General features: G+C 43.2%; 1 protein-coding gene across 3 annotated transcripts in view; it reads left to right on the top strand.

Annotated features, from left to right (window-relative positions):
• LOC309687539 (A disintegrin and metalloproteinase with thrombospondin motifs 2-like) overlaps positions 1–13,110 on the top strand; it is a 145,406-nt gene that overhangs the window by 118,572 nt on the left and 13,724 nt on the right. For 2 of the 3 annotated variants that reach the window (XM_082502586.1, XM_082502588.1), the window contains 9 exons: positions 3,029–3,112; positions 4,839–4,995; positions 5,837–5,942; positions 6,218–6,361; positions 8,263–8,395; positions 9,083–9,112; positions 10,212–10,325; positions 10,444–10,589; positions 10,769–10,944. In XM_082502586.1, coding sequence (XP_082358712.1) covers positions 3,029–3,112; positions 4,839–4,995; positions 5,837–5,942; positions 6,218–6,361; positions 8,263–8,395; positions 9,083–9,112; positions 10,212–10,325; positions 10,444–10,589; positions 10,769–10,944 — 1,090 coding nt within the window. The remainder of the gene's footprint in view (positions 1–3,028; positions 3,113–4,838; positions 4,996–5,836; positions 5,943–6,217; positions 6,362–8,262; positions 8,396–9,082; positions 9,113–10,211; positions 10,326–10,443; positions 10,590–10,768; positions 10,945–13,110) is intronic. The other variant, XM_082502587.1, reaches the window with a different exon arrangement.

Here is a 13,110-nt window from a genome sequence, read left to right as displayed (position 1 = left end):
ATCCCATCTGTCACAGGGCAAGAGGCGGGATACACCCAGAGTCGTAGGTCTATTGTAGGCCCAACATAAAAAGACATAGACCCATTCATGGTCACATTCACACCATAGCCTAACATGCATGTCTTTGTGGGTGAAAGCTGGAGAGTCTGGAAAGAAACCACAGAGAAAGAGGGAGACTGTACAAACCCCAGAGTAGGTTTAAACTAAAACCCCTCTTGTTGTGTGCCATCATTGAGGACCACTATAACACTGTGCTGTCACATAATTGTCACTTGTAGCTTATGACTTGTAGGTCATAGGAGACTTCATAAATTAATTAAGACTGCATAAGAACATAAGCATGTGTAGCGGTTAAAAACAACAGATTTTAGGCGTTAATTCTCTTTCACTTACTTCTACTTTTCCAAAATATCTACAGGTCATCTAGATCAAAACCCTGTTATAAAGCAGAAGGTAAAAATACAGTGGCTTGCAAAAGTATTTGGTCCCCTTGAACTTTTCCACATTTTGTCACATTACAGCCACAAACATGAATCATTTTATTGGAATTCCACGTGAAAGACCAACACAAAGTGGTGTACACGTGAGAAGCGGAACAAAAACCATACATGATTTCAAACATTTTTTACAAATAAATAACTGCAAAGTGGGGTGTGCGTAATTATTCAGCCCCCTGAGTCAATACTTTGTAGAACCACCTTTTGCTGCAATTGGAATCATGGATGTTTTTCATTCCACTTCTCACGTGTACACCACTTTGTGTTGGTCTTTCACGTGGAATTCCAATAAAATTGATTCATGTTTGTGGCTGTAATGTGACAAAATGTGGAAAAGTTCAGGGGGGCCGAATACTTTTGCAAGCCACTATATGCTCTTTGGAGGCACAAACCACTTTCCAAATGTAAGTAAAATGTAAATAACGCAGAACTGATGTCTGCAGCATGTTTAGAAAAATTGGGGCATGGGCAGCAAAATACCTGGTGGAACATCTCACAACTATTTAGCAACTTGATGGGTTAAAAGAGAGATAGAGAGGCAGAGAGTCTTCCCATCCCAGAGAGGGAGAGTCTTGCAAATTAAGGATGATGATGGGCTTCACTGCTGTGTGAAACATGGCATTTATATGTAATTTTGCTTCTGTACACCACCACAGCAGACTTTAAAGTAAAACAGTCAAGATGTGATTAAAGTGTAGAGTGTAAAGTGTAGATTTCAGCATCTTGCTTATTTCAGCAAAATAGTGCTAAACCTCAATCTGTAGGCAGCATAATAGTACAACAGTCTGCCTTATGGTAAAATGGACCAAAAGAAAACTTAACTTTTATCAGTTTCTTGGTTTGACATAAACACTGCAGTGTAAAAAGTGCTACCTACCTCCTGGTAGACAGACTAATTTGAGAATCCTACATTGCCACGTGCCCAAGTTATCCCATGCACAACTTTACCTTCAAGTCAAGGTCACTGAGATTGGAACTTGTCCGAGATTTTTAGTAGATGCATCTATAATATCGATATAAAGCTCCCTACGTCATCCCGTTCTCGAGTTATCACGTTCACAAACGTAGGTGTAAGTGCTGCCCGTCTGCCCGGCAATGTATCAACAATACCCCATCAGCCTTTTACAGATGAAGGGTAAAAAAGCAGCAGTGGGACAGATCATTACTAATAATAGCATCCAAAACAGCTTCACATGAGTTCCAGTGAACATGGCTGTAGCTGGGAGAGAGCACCTTGAGGGACGCTTCCTGTGAAGATGCCATATTTCGAGATGTCGCTATAGAATAAAGTTTTCTGCCTTTGGGGAGCCAACCGACAGCCAGGTGGCCAGTGCAGCTGCGCATCTTAGCCGTTCGCAAGCAGCCTGAAGTGTATTGAAAGTGTAACAGGAAATAATTTTTATCCGAAATACGATTATTGCTCACTCTTACATCCTTTATTAGTTAGACTAGTGCAATCCTCGATTAAAGCATGCATGTTCTGAATGGACCAATCGTGGATTGCAGGTATGCATAGCTGTTTTTACACACAGCCTCCAGAAAACGGTGGAAGAATCAGGTTGGAAAATTCTCTGAAGTTGTTCTTTTTTTCACATGTAACACACAGTAGAAGCTCGCAGTCCACATTTAGTCTACATTCGCATTACTGGAAATACCCTGGGATAGGAGAGGAAGCCGTATAGAACGAGCACAAGGCAGGGCACATGATGCCATTTCATTTGCTGTTATTTCACCACCTGTGCTTTTCTCAGATGTGCAACATACAGTATGGATGTTGCACAAAGGAGTTAGGAAGTTATCCACTGTTTAATGTCTGATTTGTGTTTTCACATATAGCTTTGTTTTATAAAGACAAGTATTGGGCTTCAGGTCATGTGTACATAAATATGCATTACTGTTTTGAAAAGAAGGGAATCACCTGTGAGGAGACGCTCACTGAATGAAGATGTTTTATATTTTGCAAATGCAGTAATTCGAAGCATTTTTCTTATTACAAGCCTCATTCACCCATTCACATTGTGACAATCTGATGGATGTCCTCGGGGACACTTGGGGTACTGTGTCCAAGGATACTTTGGATACTGTTGCCCCAGGATAACTCGACATGCACATTAAAGAATTGAACTACCGACCTTCTAATTGGTGGACATCCCACTTGACCTTCTGTGTTAGTACCAAACTCATACAAATATAAGCTCACAGTTGGGAATCCAGCACAGCCGTAGGGATGCATTCACTGAACCGAGTGAGTGTATCCCAAAGCATCAACACCTTTAAAACTGTTGTGACTGTTCAGTGACACCCTGACAATTCTTACCAAGACAGCAAATAAGCATTTTGATGAAAATGTTAACTTGTTTGAAACTTTGAAAAATTGTTAAAATTTTCAACCGCAGACAAATTATTTTACAATCAACCAAGTTCTTTGTTACACCTCAGAGTTTGTTTAGGTTATATTAAAGTGTTCTATAAAGGGTTGATTTCTTCTATTGACGCTGTTTTTTCCCTTGTGTTTCGGTGTATGATTCCAGGTGAATGACATCTACCATGACAGTTCTTTAGGAGCAAAAATCAATGTGGTTCTGGTGCGGATTATCATGCTGGGCTACGGCAAGGTAAGACCTGAAACTACACGAGTTCTGCTGAAATACCAACTGGGATGCAGTTCCTGGAAAGTGAACGCCTCGTCTCTCTATTTTGCTACAGTCGCTTTAAGTACCTATAGAAAGCATGGCAAAGTCATACATACAGTGTCATAAACAAACACACAGACACACCCACATACTCATCAGCACACGCTGATGCCCAGAGCCTGTTATTCCAGTGGACTGAGCAAAAGAGGAACTAAAAGCATTCAGCATCCCAAGGGAGTGTTTTCAAGTTGCACGCCTTCACAGTTCAGCACCAAAGCACATACAGAAGCTCTTCCCGTTATGCAATCAGCCTCCTTCCCAGTGGGTTGCAGCACAGAATCATGGGAAGTCCAGGCAAAGATAAACAATCAATGATAGCCCTCCCTCATTCATAAAGAGAGAGAGACTGGACAATGGGTGGCGGGGTGGGGTGGGGGCATCCTTTTCTTCTTGACTGTAACACTATCTGCACATCTGTGCTGAAAAGAGGAAGAGAGAAAAGTGGAAGAGAGGAAAAAGAGCGATAAAGCAAGACATGGCAGAAATGGAGTAGGGCAGGGATTACCACAACAGATGATACAAGTGATTTTATTGCTGGATAGGTGCTCTGTGATATACTTACGCTGCTGTAGCCTTATCTCTTCCTCTCTTCTCTCTACATGTCCACAGTCCCAGTAGAACTCTGGAAACACACACTCGCACACGCACACGCGTGCAAACACACACACACACGCGTGCAAACACACACACACACACCGCACTACATTGGTCATTCTGGGCCAGCCCCTATGCAGCTTCAGCCAAAGCTCCGGCTGTCCATCATTCCCAATTACCGTGGCAACAGAGCTGCACCCAGACAGCCTGCAGATTGGCTGTGTGACCCTGAATGCGGGCGCACTCACACTCCCACACTTCACACACTCCAACACAACATTTACACACGACACACCATTGCAAACACATTTTGAAAGATCATTAAAAATACCCCCAAAACACACTCACGAGCAACTGATGAACATGAGGAACCACATAGGTGTACCGTGCGTTGTCTAACGGGGCGTTTACGCAGCGTGCAGGCTTCACACTTCATCATGTGTACAGAGGCAGGCCATATGTCTTCAGTGCAACTCACTCACACCGCGCGCGCTCTCTCAGCTGTGCATTGTGCATGCGTGAAAACAGAGAGCGAATGTAGAAAAGAGGCAAAGGCAGACATGGAAAGCTTCGAAGGGGGCGGGGTGTAGATAAGCAGAGATCCTAATGAGAAAGAGCGTGTGAGGTGAAGGTGAGTGGAAGCAACTGCAAGCATCTGGATGTTTGTGTGGGTGTTGGCATTATGCAAGTAACTGTAAGTAAATATTTTGTAATTGGGCATGTTTTTGACTACTAGTGCATAGCTCGTTAGCAGGCTGCTTTTGTTCTAGTTCATGTTCATGACTGAAATTATCAATTCAGAGTTCATTTATTATTTTGTAAGTACTGTCCTTCCCCCTGAGTGTATGTGTGTGTGTGTGTGTGTGTGTGTGTGTATTTTTGTTGTACACATCAGCAATTTACAAGATATGCTGACAATATATAACATTGTGACACTGCCCTCTACAGGGCTGAGGAGGATAATGTTTCAGAACTAGAACAAGAAACGATGTTTCTTGTATGATTTTTTTGATCCCTCTTCTTATTTTACCTTTGCGTGTGAATGTCTTTCCAGTCCATGAGCCTGATTGAACTTGGAAACCCATCCCAGAGTCTGGAGAACGTGTGTCGCTGGGCCTTTCTGCAACAGAAGCAAGACACAGGGGATGCCGAGTATCACGACCACGCCATCTTCCTCACACGGCAGGAATTTGGCCCCACGGGAATGCAGGGTACTTAAAGACATGTACACAATCAGCTTTCATAATGTGTTTAGCATAATGGTACATGTATCCAAATCAAATGCATTTGCTCCCCTGACAAAATAAAATCCATCATTCAGAGAAATCTCTCCTCTTTCTGCCTTTCTCTCATATAGCTGCGTAGTGCTGCTGTGGCTTTGGTGGTTGGTGGTTTTTCTGTGCAGCAGAGTACAGGCTAACAGTCAGGCCCAGGGGAGAGGCCTCTAAAGGCAGTGGCCTAGCTATCCAGAAGCCCTTCAGCTGCCCTTGGGCTCATCCTTAAGCAGCAGAAAATCAATAAACAGAGAAGGGCCAGCCACAGAGTCACAATTAAAGGCATTTCAGGACAGAAAAGCTCACAGGGAGCAAGAGATTAGCATACGCAGAGGTGGGAGGGGACGGTTTAGGGTTAGGATCAGATACACAAATCCAAACACATTTGTTCTTATGTGGGTGACACAGTTTTCTTTCTGGGTGTGTGGATCATGCATCATATATATCTTTATATAGCAGTCAGACATTGGGGTGAGAGGTAAGTGTGTCTTTGGTTTCATCTCACCAATCAGTGTATTTCAGTATGACTTTGGTGACTGACCAGAAATGTTCCAGTGTGATTATGAGCTTGATAAGTAAAATTCTTGTGAAAATTCATGTAATGTAATAGATCAGTGTGAGGTTAAACACTACTTTTGACTGACTGAGCGGTGTCACAGATTGTCTTTTGACTGTCCAAAATTGTAACGCTTTGTCTCTATCATTGTTTGAGCGTCTATAAATCTTTTAGTGTGTCTATAAATCTTTCAAGTTTTTCTCTCTCTTCCTTGTCGCTAAGGTTATGCTCCGGTGACAGGCATGTGCCACCCGGTTAGGAGCTGCACCCTGAACCACGAGGACGGTTTCTCCTCCGCCTTTGTGGTGGCACACGAGACCGGACATGTGTAAGTGCGTTGCCGTGATGATGGTTCGAGCCTGCTAACTTGGCACAACAAAAGAAAACAAAGCAGTCACTTGAAGAACTGGATTGATGCATTACAGCTTTAGATCGCTGGTCCACTTCAGTAAATATCTGTTGAGTGAATTAACACTGCCTCCCGCCTTTGTTTCATGTTCTTTAACTCCCACACGTTCCCAATCTGTCTCCACTGGTTCATCTTTTTTCCCTTTACTTCTCTCTTGATGTCTCATTTTTTTTCTTTCTCTCGCTCTTGTGTAGGCTGGGGATGGAGCATGATGGCCAGGGAAACCGCTGCGGAGACGAGGTGCACTTGGGCAGCATCATGGCTCCTCTGGTGCAAGCTGCTTTCCACCGCTTTCAGTGGTCCAAATGTAGCATGCAGGAGCTGGGACGATACCTTCAGTGAGACACAGACACATACACATGCAACCCCACGTACAGAAGTATTTGATTTATGGGCTTTTTAAAGGTCAGTGCTGGCATCGGTATGATTTGGATCCAGCTGATGCATGGATATTGCCAGTCTGTGCTGTCTTTAAGATTAGGTTTGAATAAAAAATATACAGGGCGTATCAAACCGAATCAGCCGATTTCAAAGCGCTCTAACTCTGCAAACATTCAGTGTTAACAACGGAAACATGTACTGCTAGAAAGAGCAGATTTGTGAGTTTCCTCCTTTCCTGCTGATAGGTAGCCTAACAACATCAGCGGCTGCATGCTCACAAATGTATGGGACAGGTTTGACTGTCTTATGGGTGTGGAGGGGGGCATATTAAATACTTGTAAACATTGTAAGTTTTTTATATGTAAAACTTTGCATTCATTCATGTGTTTTAAAATTCCATTTCTTTAAGTCAGGATGGGGAACTCCAGGCCTCTAGGGCCAGTGTCCTGCGGGTTTTAGATACTACCCTGGGTCAACACACCTGAATCAAATGATTGGTTCATTACCAGGCCTCTGGAGAACTTCAAGCCATTTAAATCAGCTGTGTTGGATCAAGGACACATCTGAAACCTGTAGGACACCGTCCCTTGAAGCCTGAAGTTCCTCCACCCCTGCTTTAAATGATATAGCCTTTTGGAATGAGATGATTCTTTTTGATACACTCTGTACTTTACAAAGTACAAATATCCTATAAAATTATGTCGTCCATGATGTTCACACATATAAAGACTAGCGATATCCTAAACTTCTAAAGGCACTTGATTACTTCTTTGCATCACTTTTTAGGTGCTTTGACAGCATGGAAATCTACAAGTCGTGCTAAAATCACACTGAACCAATTAAACTGTTTGTTTCTGCTAATGTTTCATCACTGATCTCCATTTATATGCCTCTCTCTCGGGCAAAGCTTCACTGCTTCCACTGTGGCTGCTTCTTCCAGTTCACTCCCTCAGTGTCCCTTTTTGATTACTTGCATGTGCGCTCTGTGATTTTCATCGTAGACCTCAAATTACACAGAGAGGAAACATCTGCGTGAAACTGATCCACTTCTAATGTTTGGGATCATTGCTGGTGATGAGAGCTGGAACTCTGGCCACACCTCAGAAATCAAACAGTAGCTTTTAGTAGAAAAATCCAGTGTTCAAGTGAGAAGGCAGCACATCGGGTGAGGATTGGAAGAAGCTGTCACGCACAGAGCACCTCAGACATCGCTTGAATACGATGTGGCGCATGCCATCGTGCCACCCAACAGCACATTTAAACCCGCAGACATTGTTGGGCCATGCCAACACCAGTCTTTGCTCACCAGATTTTTCTACTTCCCCAAAATTAAACTGAAATTGAAGAGTTGCTGTTTTATTCCACTTTATCGATTCAATTTTATTTATATAGCAACAAATCACTACAACAGTCACCTCAAGGTGCTTTATATTGTAAAGAAACTACAATCGTGGAGAGAAAACCCCCATGGCTGTAGCGTCATTTGATCGTTTTGATTGACAAAACAATCAAATGGCCCCCTTTGAGCAAGCGCTTGGCAACAGTGGGAAGGAAAAACTCATTTTTAACAGGAAGAAACCTCCAGCAGAACCAGGCTCAGGGAGGGGTGCCATCTGCTGCAACCGGTTGGTGGAGCAAAAGTGATCCAGTGAGCAGATGTACATGCTCAAGTCATTAGAATGGGAGAAAACTAAAGTCTGCCAAATTGTGATAACACCATTTAATTGTTAATTTATTAATACTAGAATATGATATTAGTCCCAGTCTTCATTTTACGGCTAAAGAATGCCAGACGAGAGTGTACATAGAAAAGAAAAAAGAAAATAAAGATGAACACGTTTTTAAACTCTTCTTTCAGTTCCTATGACTGTCTTCGTGATGACCCTTTTGACCACAACTGGCCATCGCTGCCTCAACTTCCTGGTTTGCATTACTCCATGAACGAGCAGTGCCGCTTTGACTTTGGCGTGGGCTACACGACGTGCACCGCGGTAAGAGACCAGCGTAGTCCTAAACAGTCTCTTTACTAGCATACAGTCGCTAGCTTACGGACACCTGAAAACTCCGCTAACACAACAATGGCATCCTCTGCAAACTTTGCATTGCTTTATCCTCTCGCTCGCTTTGAATTGCTTGTATCAGTTAATTCAGTTCAGTTTGCTGAATTTCACTGTGGCATATGTACTTTTTATGTGACCCCTTAAGCTCTGAAGGTTTTCCTTACTAACCAAGGGCCACACTGTAATGAAATGAGAGTCACTCATACACAGCTATTCACGTTCTTCTGATGTCCTCTGTTTCCTCTCCCGGCCTCTGGTGGGATTGACATCTTACTTAAAAGCAGGTAATTGGTTTTGATAGATACTTCTTTTCTGTTGTTAATGTTAAATAGCAATCAACTATTTATTTGTTTATAATAACACTACATATGCCTTGATACCACAGTGCCTTTACATGAAACTCTCACAAGCAGCTCTTTGTAAACACGAAAAGCTTCACCCAGCTGCAGCATCTTGCCAGGCCTTTTTACCCCAGTCACCCTCACCCGCTCTATGACTGTGAAGCCACTGTGGCACGCTGTTGGGAGGCTGTTGCTTATTTGACTGACAGCTTGTTCAGGGGCTTTGCACACCTTGCTAGATTACCCTCTATTCTCTTGTCAAACTCATTCCCCTCAGCTACAAAAGGCGGGGCAGGCAGGAACGCAGGTAAGGTTACCCCATCTCCTGGAAGACATGTGGCCTCGTCTTTTATTTTCTCAGACTTTCTTTTTCTATTTGAAGTTGTAACTGTTTGTAATGTTGCTCCTTATTTTCAATTTTTTTTTCTTTTTACTGTACTTTGTTTATCTGTCCTACCCATTGTCATAGTTTGGATGTTAACGTTGGATGTTAGTCTGCAGGATTCTAAAATGCTTCAAAGTGGCGCTAAAATCTTTCAAAACAACTGTGAAGCTACTGGTTCATTGGTTGGCTGTGGTGCAATCCAGCAGTTGAACAGTACCATATCCCGAGTCCTCTTCTGCAAAATCTGTGTTAAATCACTGCAGCCCTGGCAGGAAGAGCCTCATTATATTGGCACTCTCGCGACTTAAACGAGCGGAAAAGGTTGGAAAGATGCCTTTCCCATCCAAGGGGAAAGGGCCTAGCCAGAACAGAGGCTGTTTTTCCATGTTTTCTCCTCAGCTTTTAGGATCCTCCAGTCTGATCTTACTGCTGATTACCTACCGCAGTCTACCCACTGACTGTGACTCACACTAAGACCTGTAAAGGTCCACTGGGGTCATGGTGGGTAGAAAAGCCTTTGGAGGGAGGAGGGCACCGCCCCTCAGACACTGGACTTCACTTCGGTTTGGTTGGTTGATATCCTCATCTGTGGCTCATATCAGACAAGAAGGAGAATTTGGACTTGATCTGTGTCCAGGGGCATTTTTAGAGGTCACTGAGACCTCACTCTATGGCTTTTGAAACCTTTTGCCCTCTGCCCTCCGCGGTGACATTCTTAACTCTAGGCTGTCTCATTATGAGAGTCTTGTCTCTCTCACGCAAACACACATCCATTGGTTTAGTTTGCATGAATGGCTGTGTTTCTCTCAGTGGAGCATAATGTACAGTGCAGTGACTCAGCACAGGTTTGGTGTTGTTAGTGTTGGATATAATACTATTGTTGTGGCTATTGTTGTTGTGATATCTCTCCTCCCATCTCTACTTGTGCTTCCGTTATTCAGTGTTTAATCTCATCCTAGTAGCGTGTGTTGGAAGTTGGAGCTTTCAGCTATGAGAATGGGTTTCTCTCTGTGTCCCACAGTATCGCACATTTGAACCATGCAAGCAGCTGTGGTGTAGCCACCCAGACAATCCATTCTTCTGCAAGACTAAGAAAGGGCCGCCCATTGATGGAACCATGTGTGGGGAAGGGAAGGTATTTATACACTGCTTTAGTACAATAAAGTGTAGTGCAATGCTACTGGAAGCCAAAGAAAATGTGTTTTATTGTACAACATTTCCAATTGGTAACTTATGCGCTTGGACTGTTGCAGCATTGCTATAGAGGTCACTGCATCTGGCTGACCCCCGACCTCATGAGGCAAGATGGAAACTGGGGTGCATGGAGCGAGTTTGGCCAGTGTTCGCGCACCTGTGGTGGAGGAGTACAGTTTCGCACACGCAGCTGTAATAATCCAAGGTAGGAAACTCTTTACCACTGCATGTATAAAAACAAATATCACTTTTAGGTATTGTGTCACTCCTGATAGAGGAGCCACTTATAAAAATGATTAAAAAATGTGAATGATTAAGGTTTCAGAGGTAAAACATAATCTAGAGCAAAATATTCCCGTCCTCTCTGACCTGCCACTCCCCCAGACCGCACAACGGAGGCCGGAAATGCGTGGGGGAGGATTCCCAATTCCAGATGTGCAACACCAACGAGTGTGAGGATATTTACAGCGATCCAAGAGAAGAGCAGTGCCACGCTTGGGCCCTTCCGTCTGAAATCTACACCAACAAGCACCACTGGCTGCCTTATGAACACCCAGACCGTGAGTATGCACGTGCAAACAATGTATTGGGGTGGAGATATGAACCAGACAAACCTTAAGTGATGATATACTGTGGAAGTCATAAATATAAATGAAAGCCAACAACAGAAGGAAGCACAGTCTTGAATGTGGTTGGGTTGTGGAGCGTTTATATATATATATAGGTTGTGTTTTTCTATCATCAGTGACATCTGGCAGTGGGTGCAGCTTTGAAGTATGGCTACGCCCTCCCACAAAAAAAAAGTAAAAAGCCACAACTTTAAAACCATTTTTCTATGAACTCAGTGTCTTCTTTTTCTCCACCCTTTTGCTGATGTCATTTAAACTCCTCCTCCAACTTTTTCTGCATCCATACATTTGGCACATGTGGACAAACTCTCATATTCACAAAGAACCCAAACCTAAATTTATCCAATTAATATTCCAAACCTTTGACACTACACTGTGTGAGTGTGAAGCTCCACCCTTGCCTCTGAGTTGAGATGTCACTGCCTTCCTGATACATATTAAATTATCGTCCAACTAAAGGGCAGCCCTCGAGAAAAGTGCTGAGCTGTCTCTTTATCTACACAGAGGTCACGCTACTCAAAATCGGCTAAGAAGGCTTTGCTAAATTGTTTTTCTTCATTTTTATTATTTCCAAATGGCAAATTTTTCAGCAAAGCTTTTACCATCTCAAATTACTTTTCGATGTGTGCGCTCGTGTTTGCATGCGTGTTAATGTACACATGCTTCTATGAGAGGGAAAAAAAACTGAGGTTTAACTGAATTCAATTCATAGCTTGACATCTCCAGAAGTGTGTGTACTGTGACTCTGACAAAGTACAGTGTCTGCTCTGAATGTGAACTTCTAGTTTCTCTTCTATAGTTTATCAGTCTATATGCATAGAACCTCACCTATATTTATCTCTTGTGTTAACCCTCTGAGGTTTAAGTCATCATATGTGCTAACCTTAACTCTAATACTTGCAATGTCAAACTGAAAAAAATACCTGAATCCAAAATATCTTTTGAAATGATCTAAAATATAACACTATATATAATTCGGAGTGTTTTTGCTTTTGCATGTATTATTGTACATAGTTGAACAGTATGTCTGAAGTTAGGAAGAAATTTCAAGAACTAAATTGTTGCAACGGTGGCATCCTATTACAGTACCATCCTCAATACCATTTAGTTCATTACAACAACTGATTCTTTCTCAAATGTTTGTGAAGGTAGACTGCATAGTTATGGGCTTCATTTTATACTGCTGAAATGGCAAACGCCTGATTTCAAGGATTAAGAGGTGTGGGCCATTACATCAGTCTACATCAGGGGTCCCCAATCCCAGTCCACGAGGGCCGGTGTCCCTGCAGGTTTTAGATGTGTCCTTGATCCATCACAGCTGATTTAAATGGATAAATTACCTTCTCAACATGTCTTGAAGTTCTCCAGAGGCCTGATAATGAACTAATCATGTGATTCAGGTGTGTTGACCCAGGGTGAGATCTAAAACCTGCAGGGACACCGGCACTCGAGGCCTGGAGTTGCCTACCCCTGATCTATGGCCATGACCTGCTAGAAGTGAACAAAAGAGGGAGATTGTGGATACAAGCAGTGGAAATGTGCTTCCTGTGAAGGGCGACTGGGCTCACTCTTAGAGATGGGGTAAAGAGTTTGGTGCATGTGGCGGAGGTGTGGTCCCGGGCGCGGCTGCAGGGGAGGAGTGGTGCAGTGGGCTCAACGGGGTGGTGCTGGAGATGCCGGTGAGAACAGCTGATGGCGATTTGGACTGATAATGGTTTCCTTCCCTTTTTATAGTGAGACAGAGAGGAGCGGAGTACGAGGGAAATCAGCTGGGACCGACAGCTGTCAGACTGTGTTCATATCATAACCTGGGAAAACTATAAATAAATGTGGAAGCTGGTGATAAAGACCTGTGTGTGTGTGTGCGTGTGTGTGTACCTGTGTGTAGTGCATTTCACAGTGCATAAATAGGGATTCAGTGTAAAGCCACCACTGCTCATCCACATTCAAAGGAAGCAGTTGAAGTAGTTCAAGCATCTGACTGGGATGCCTCCTAGGTGCAGTGTTGTGGGTATATCTAATTGGGAGCAGGCCCCACATGTTGGACATATTATGTCTCTCAGCTGGCTCAGTGTCCCCCCAGAAGAAGTGAAGGAG

This window comes from Aulonocara stuartgranti, assembly GCF_965226115.1.
Source record: "Aulonocara stuartgranti genome assembly, chromosome: 2".
NCBI lineage: Eukaryota > Metazoa > Chordata > Actinopteri > Cichliformes > Cichlidae > Aulonocara > Aulonocara stuartgranti.
The sequence above is the reverse complement of the archived record's forward strand: the minus strand, read 5'-3'. Positions and strand labels throughout refer to the sequence as shown.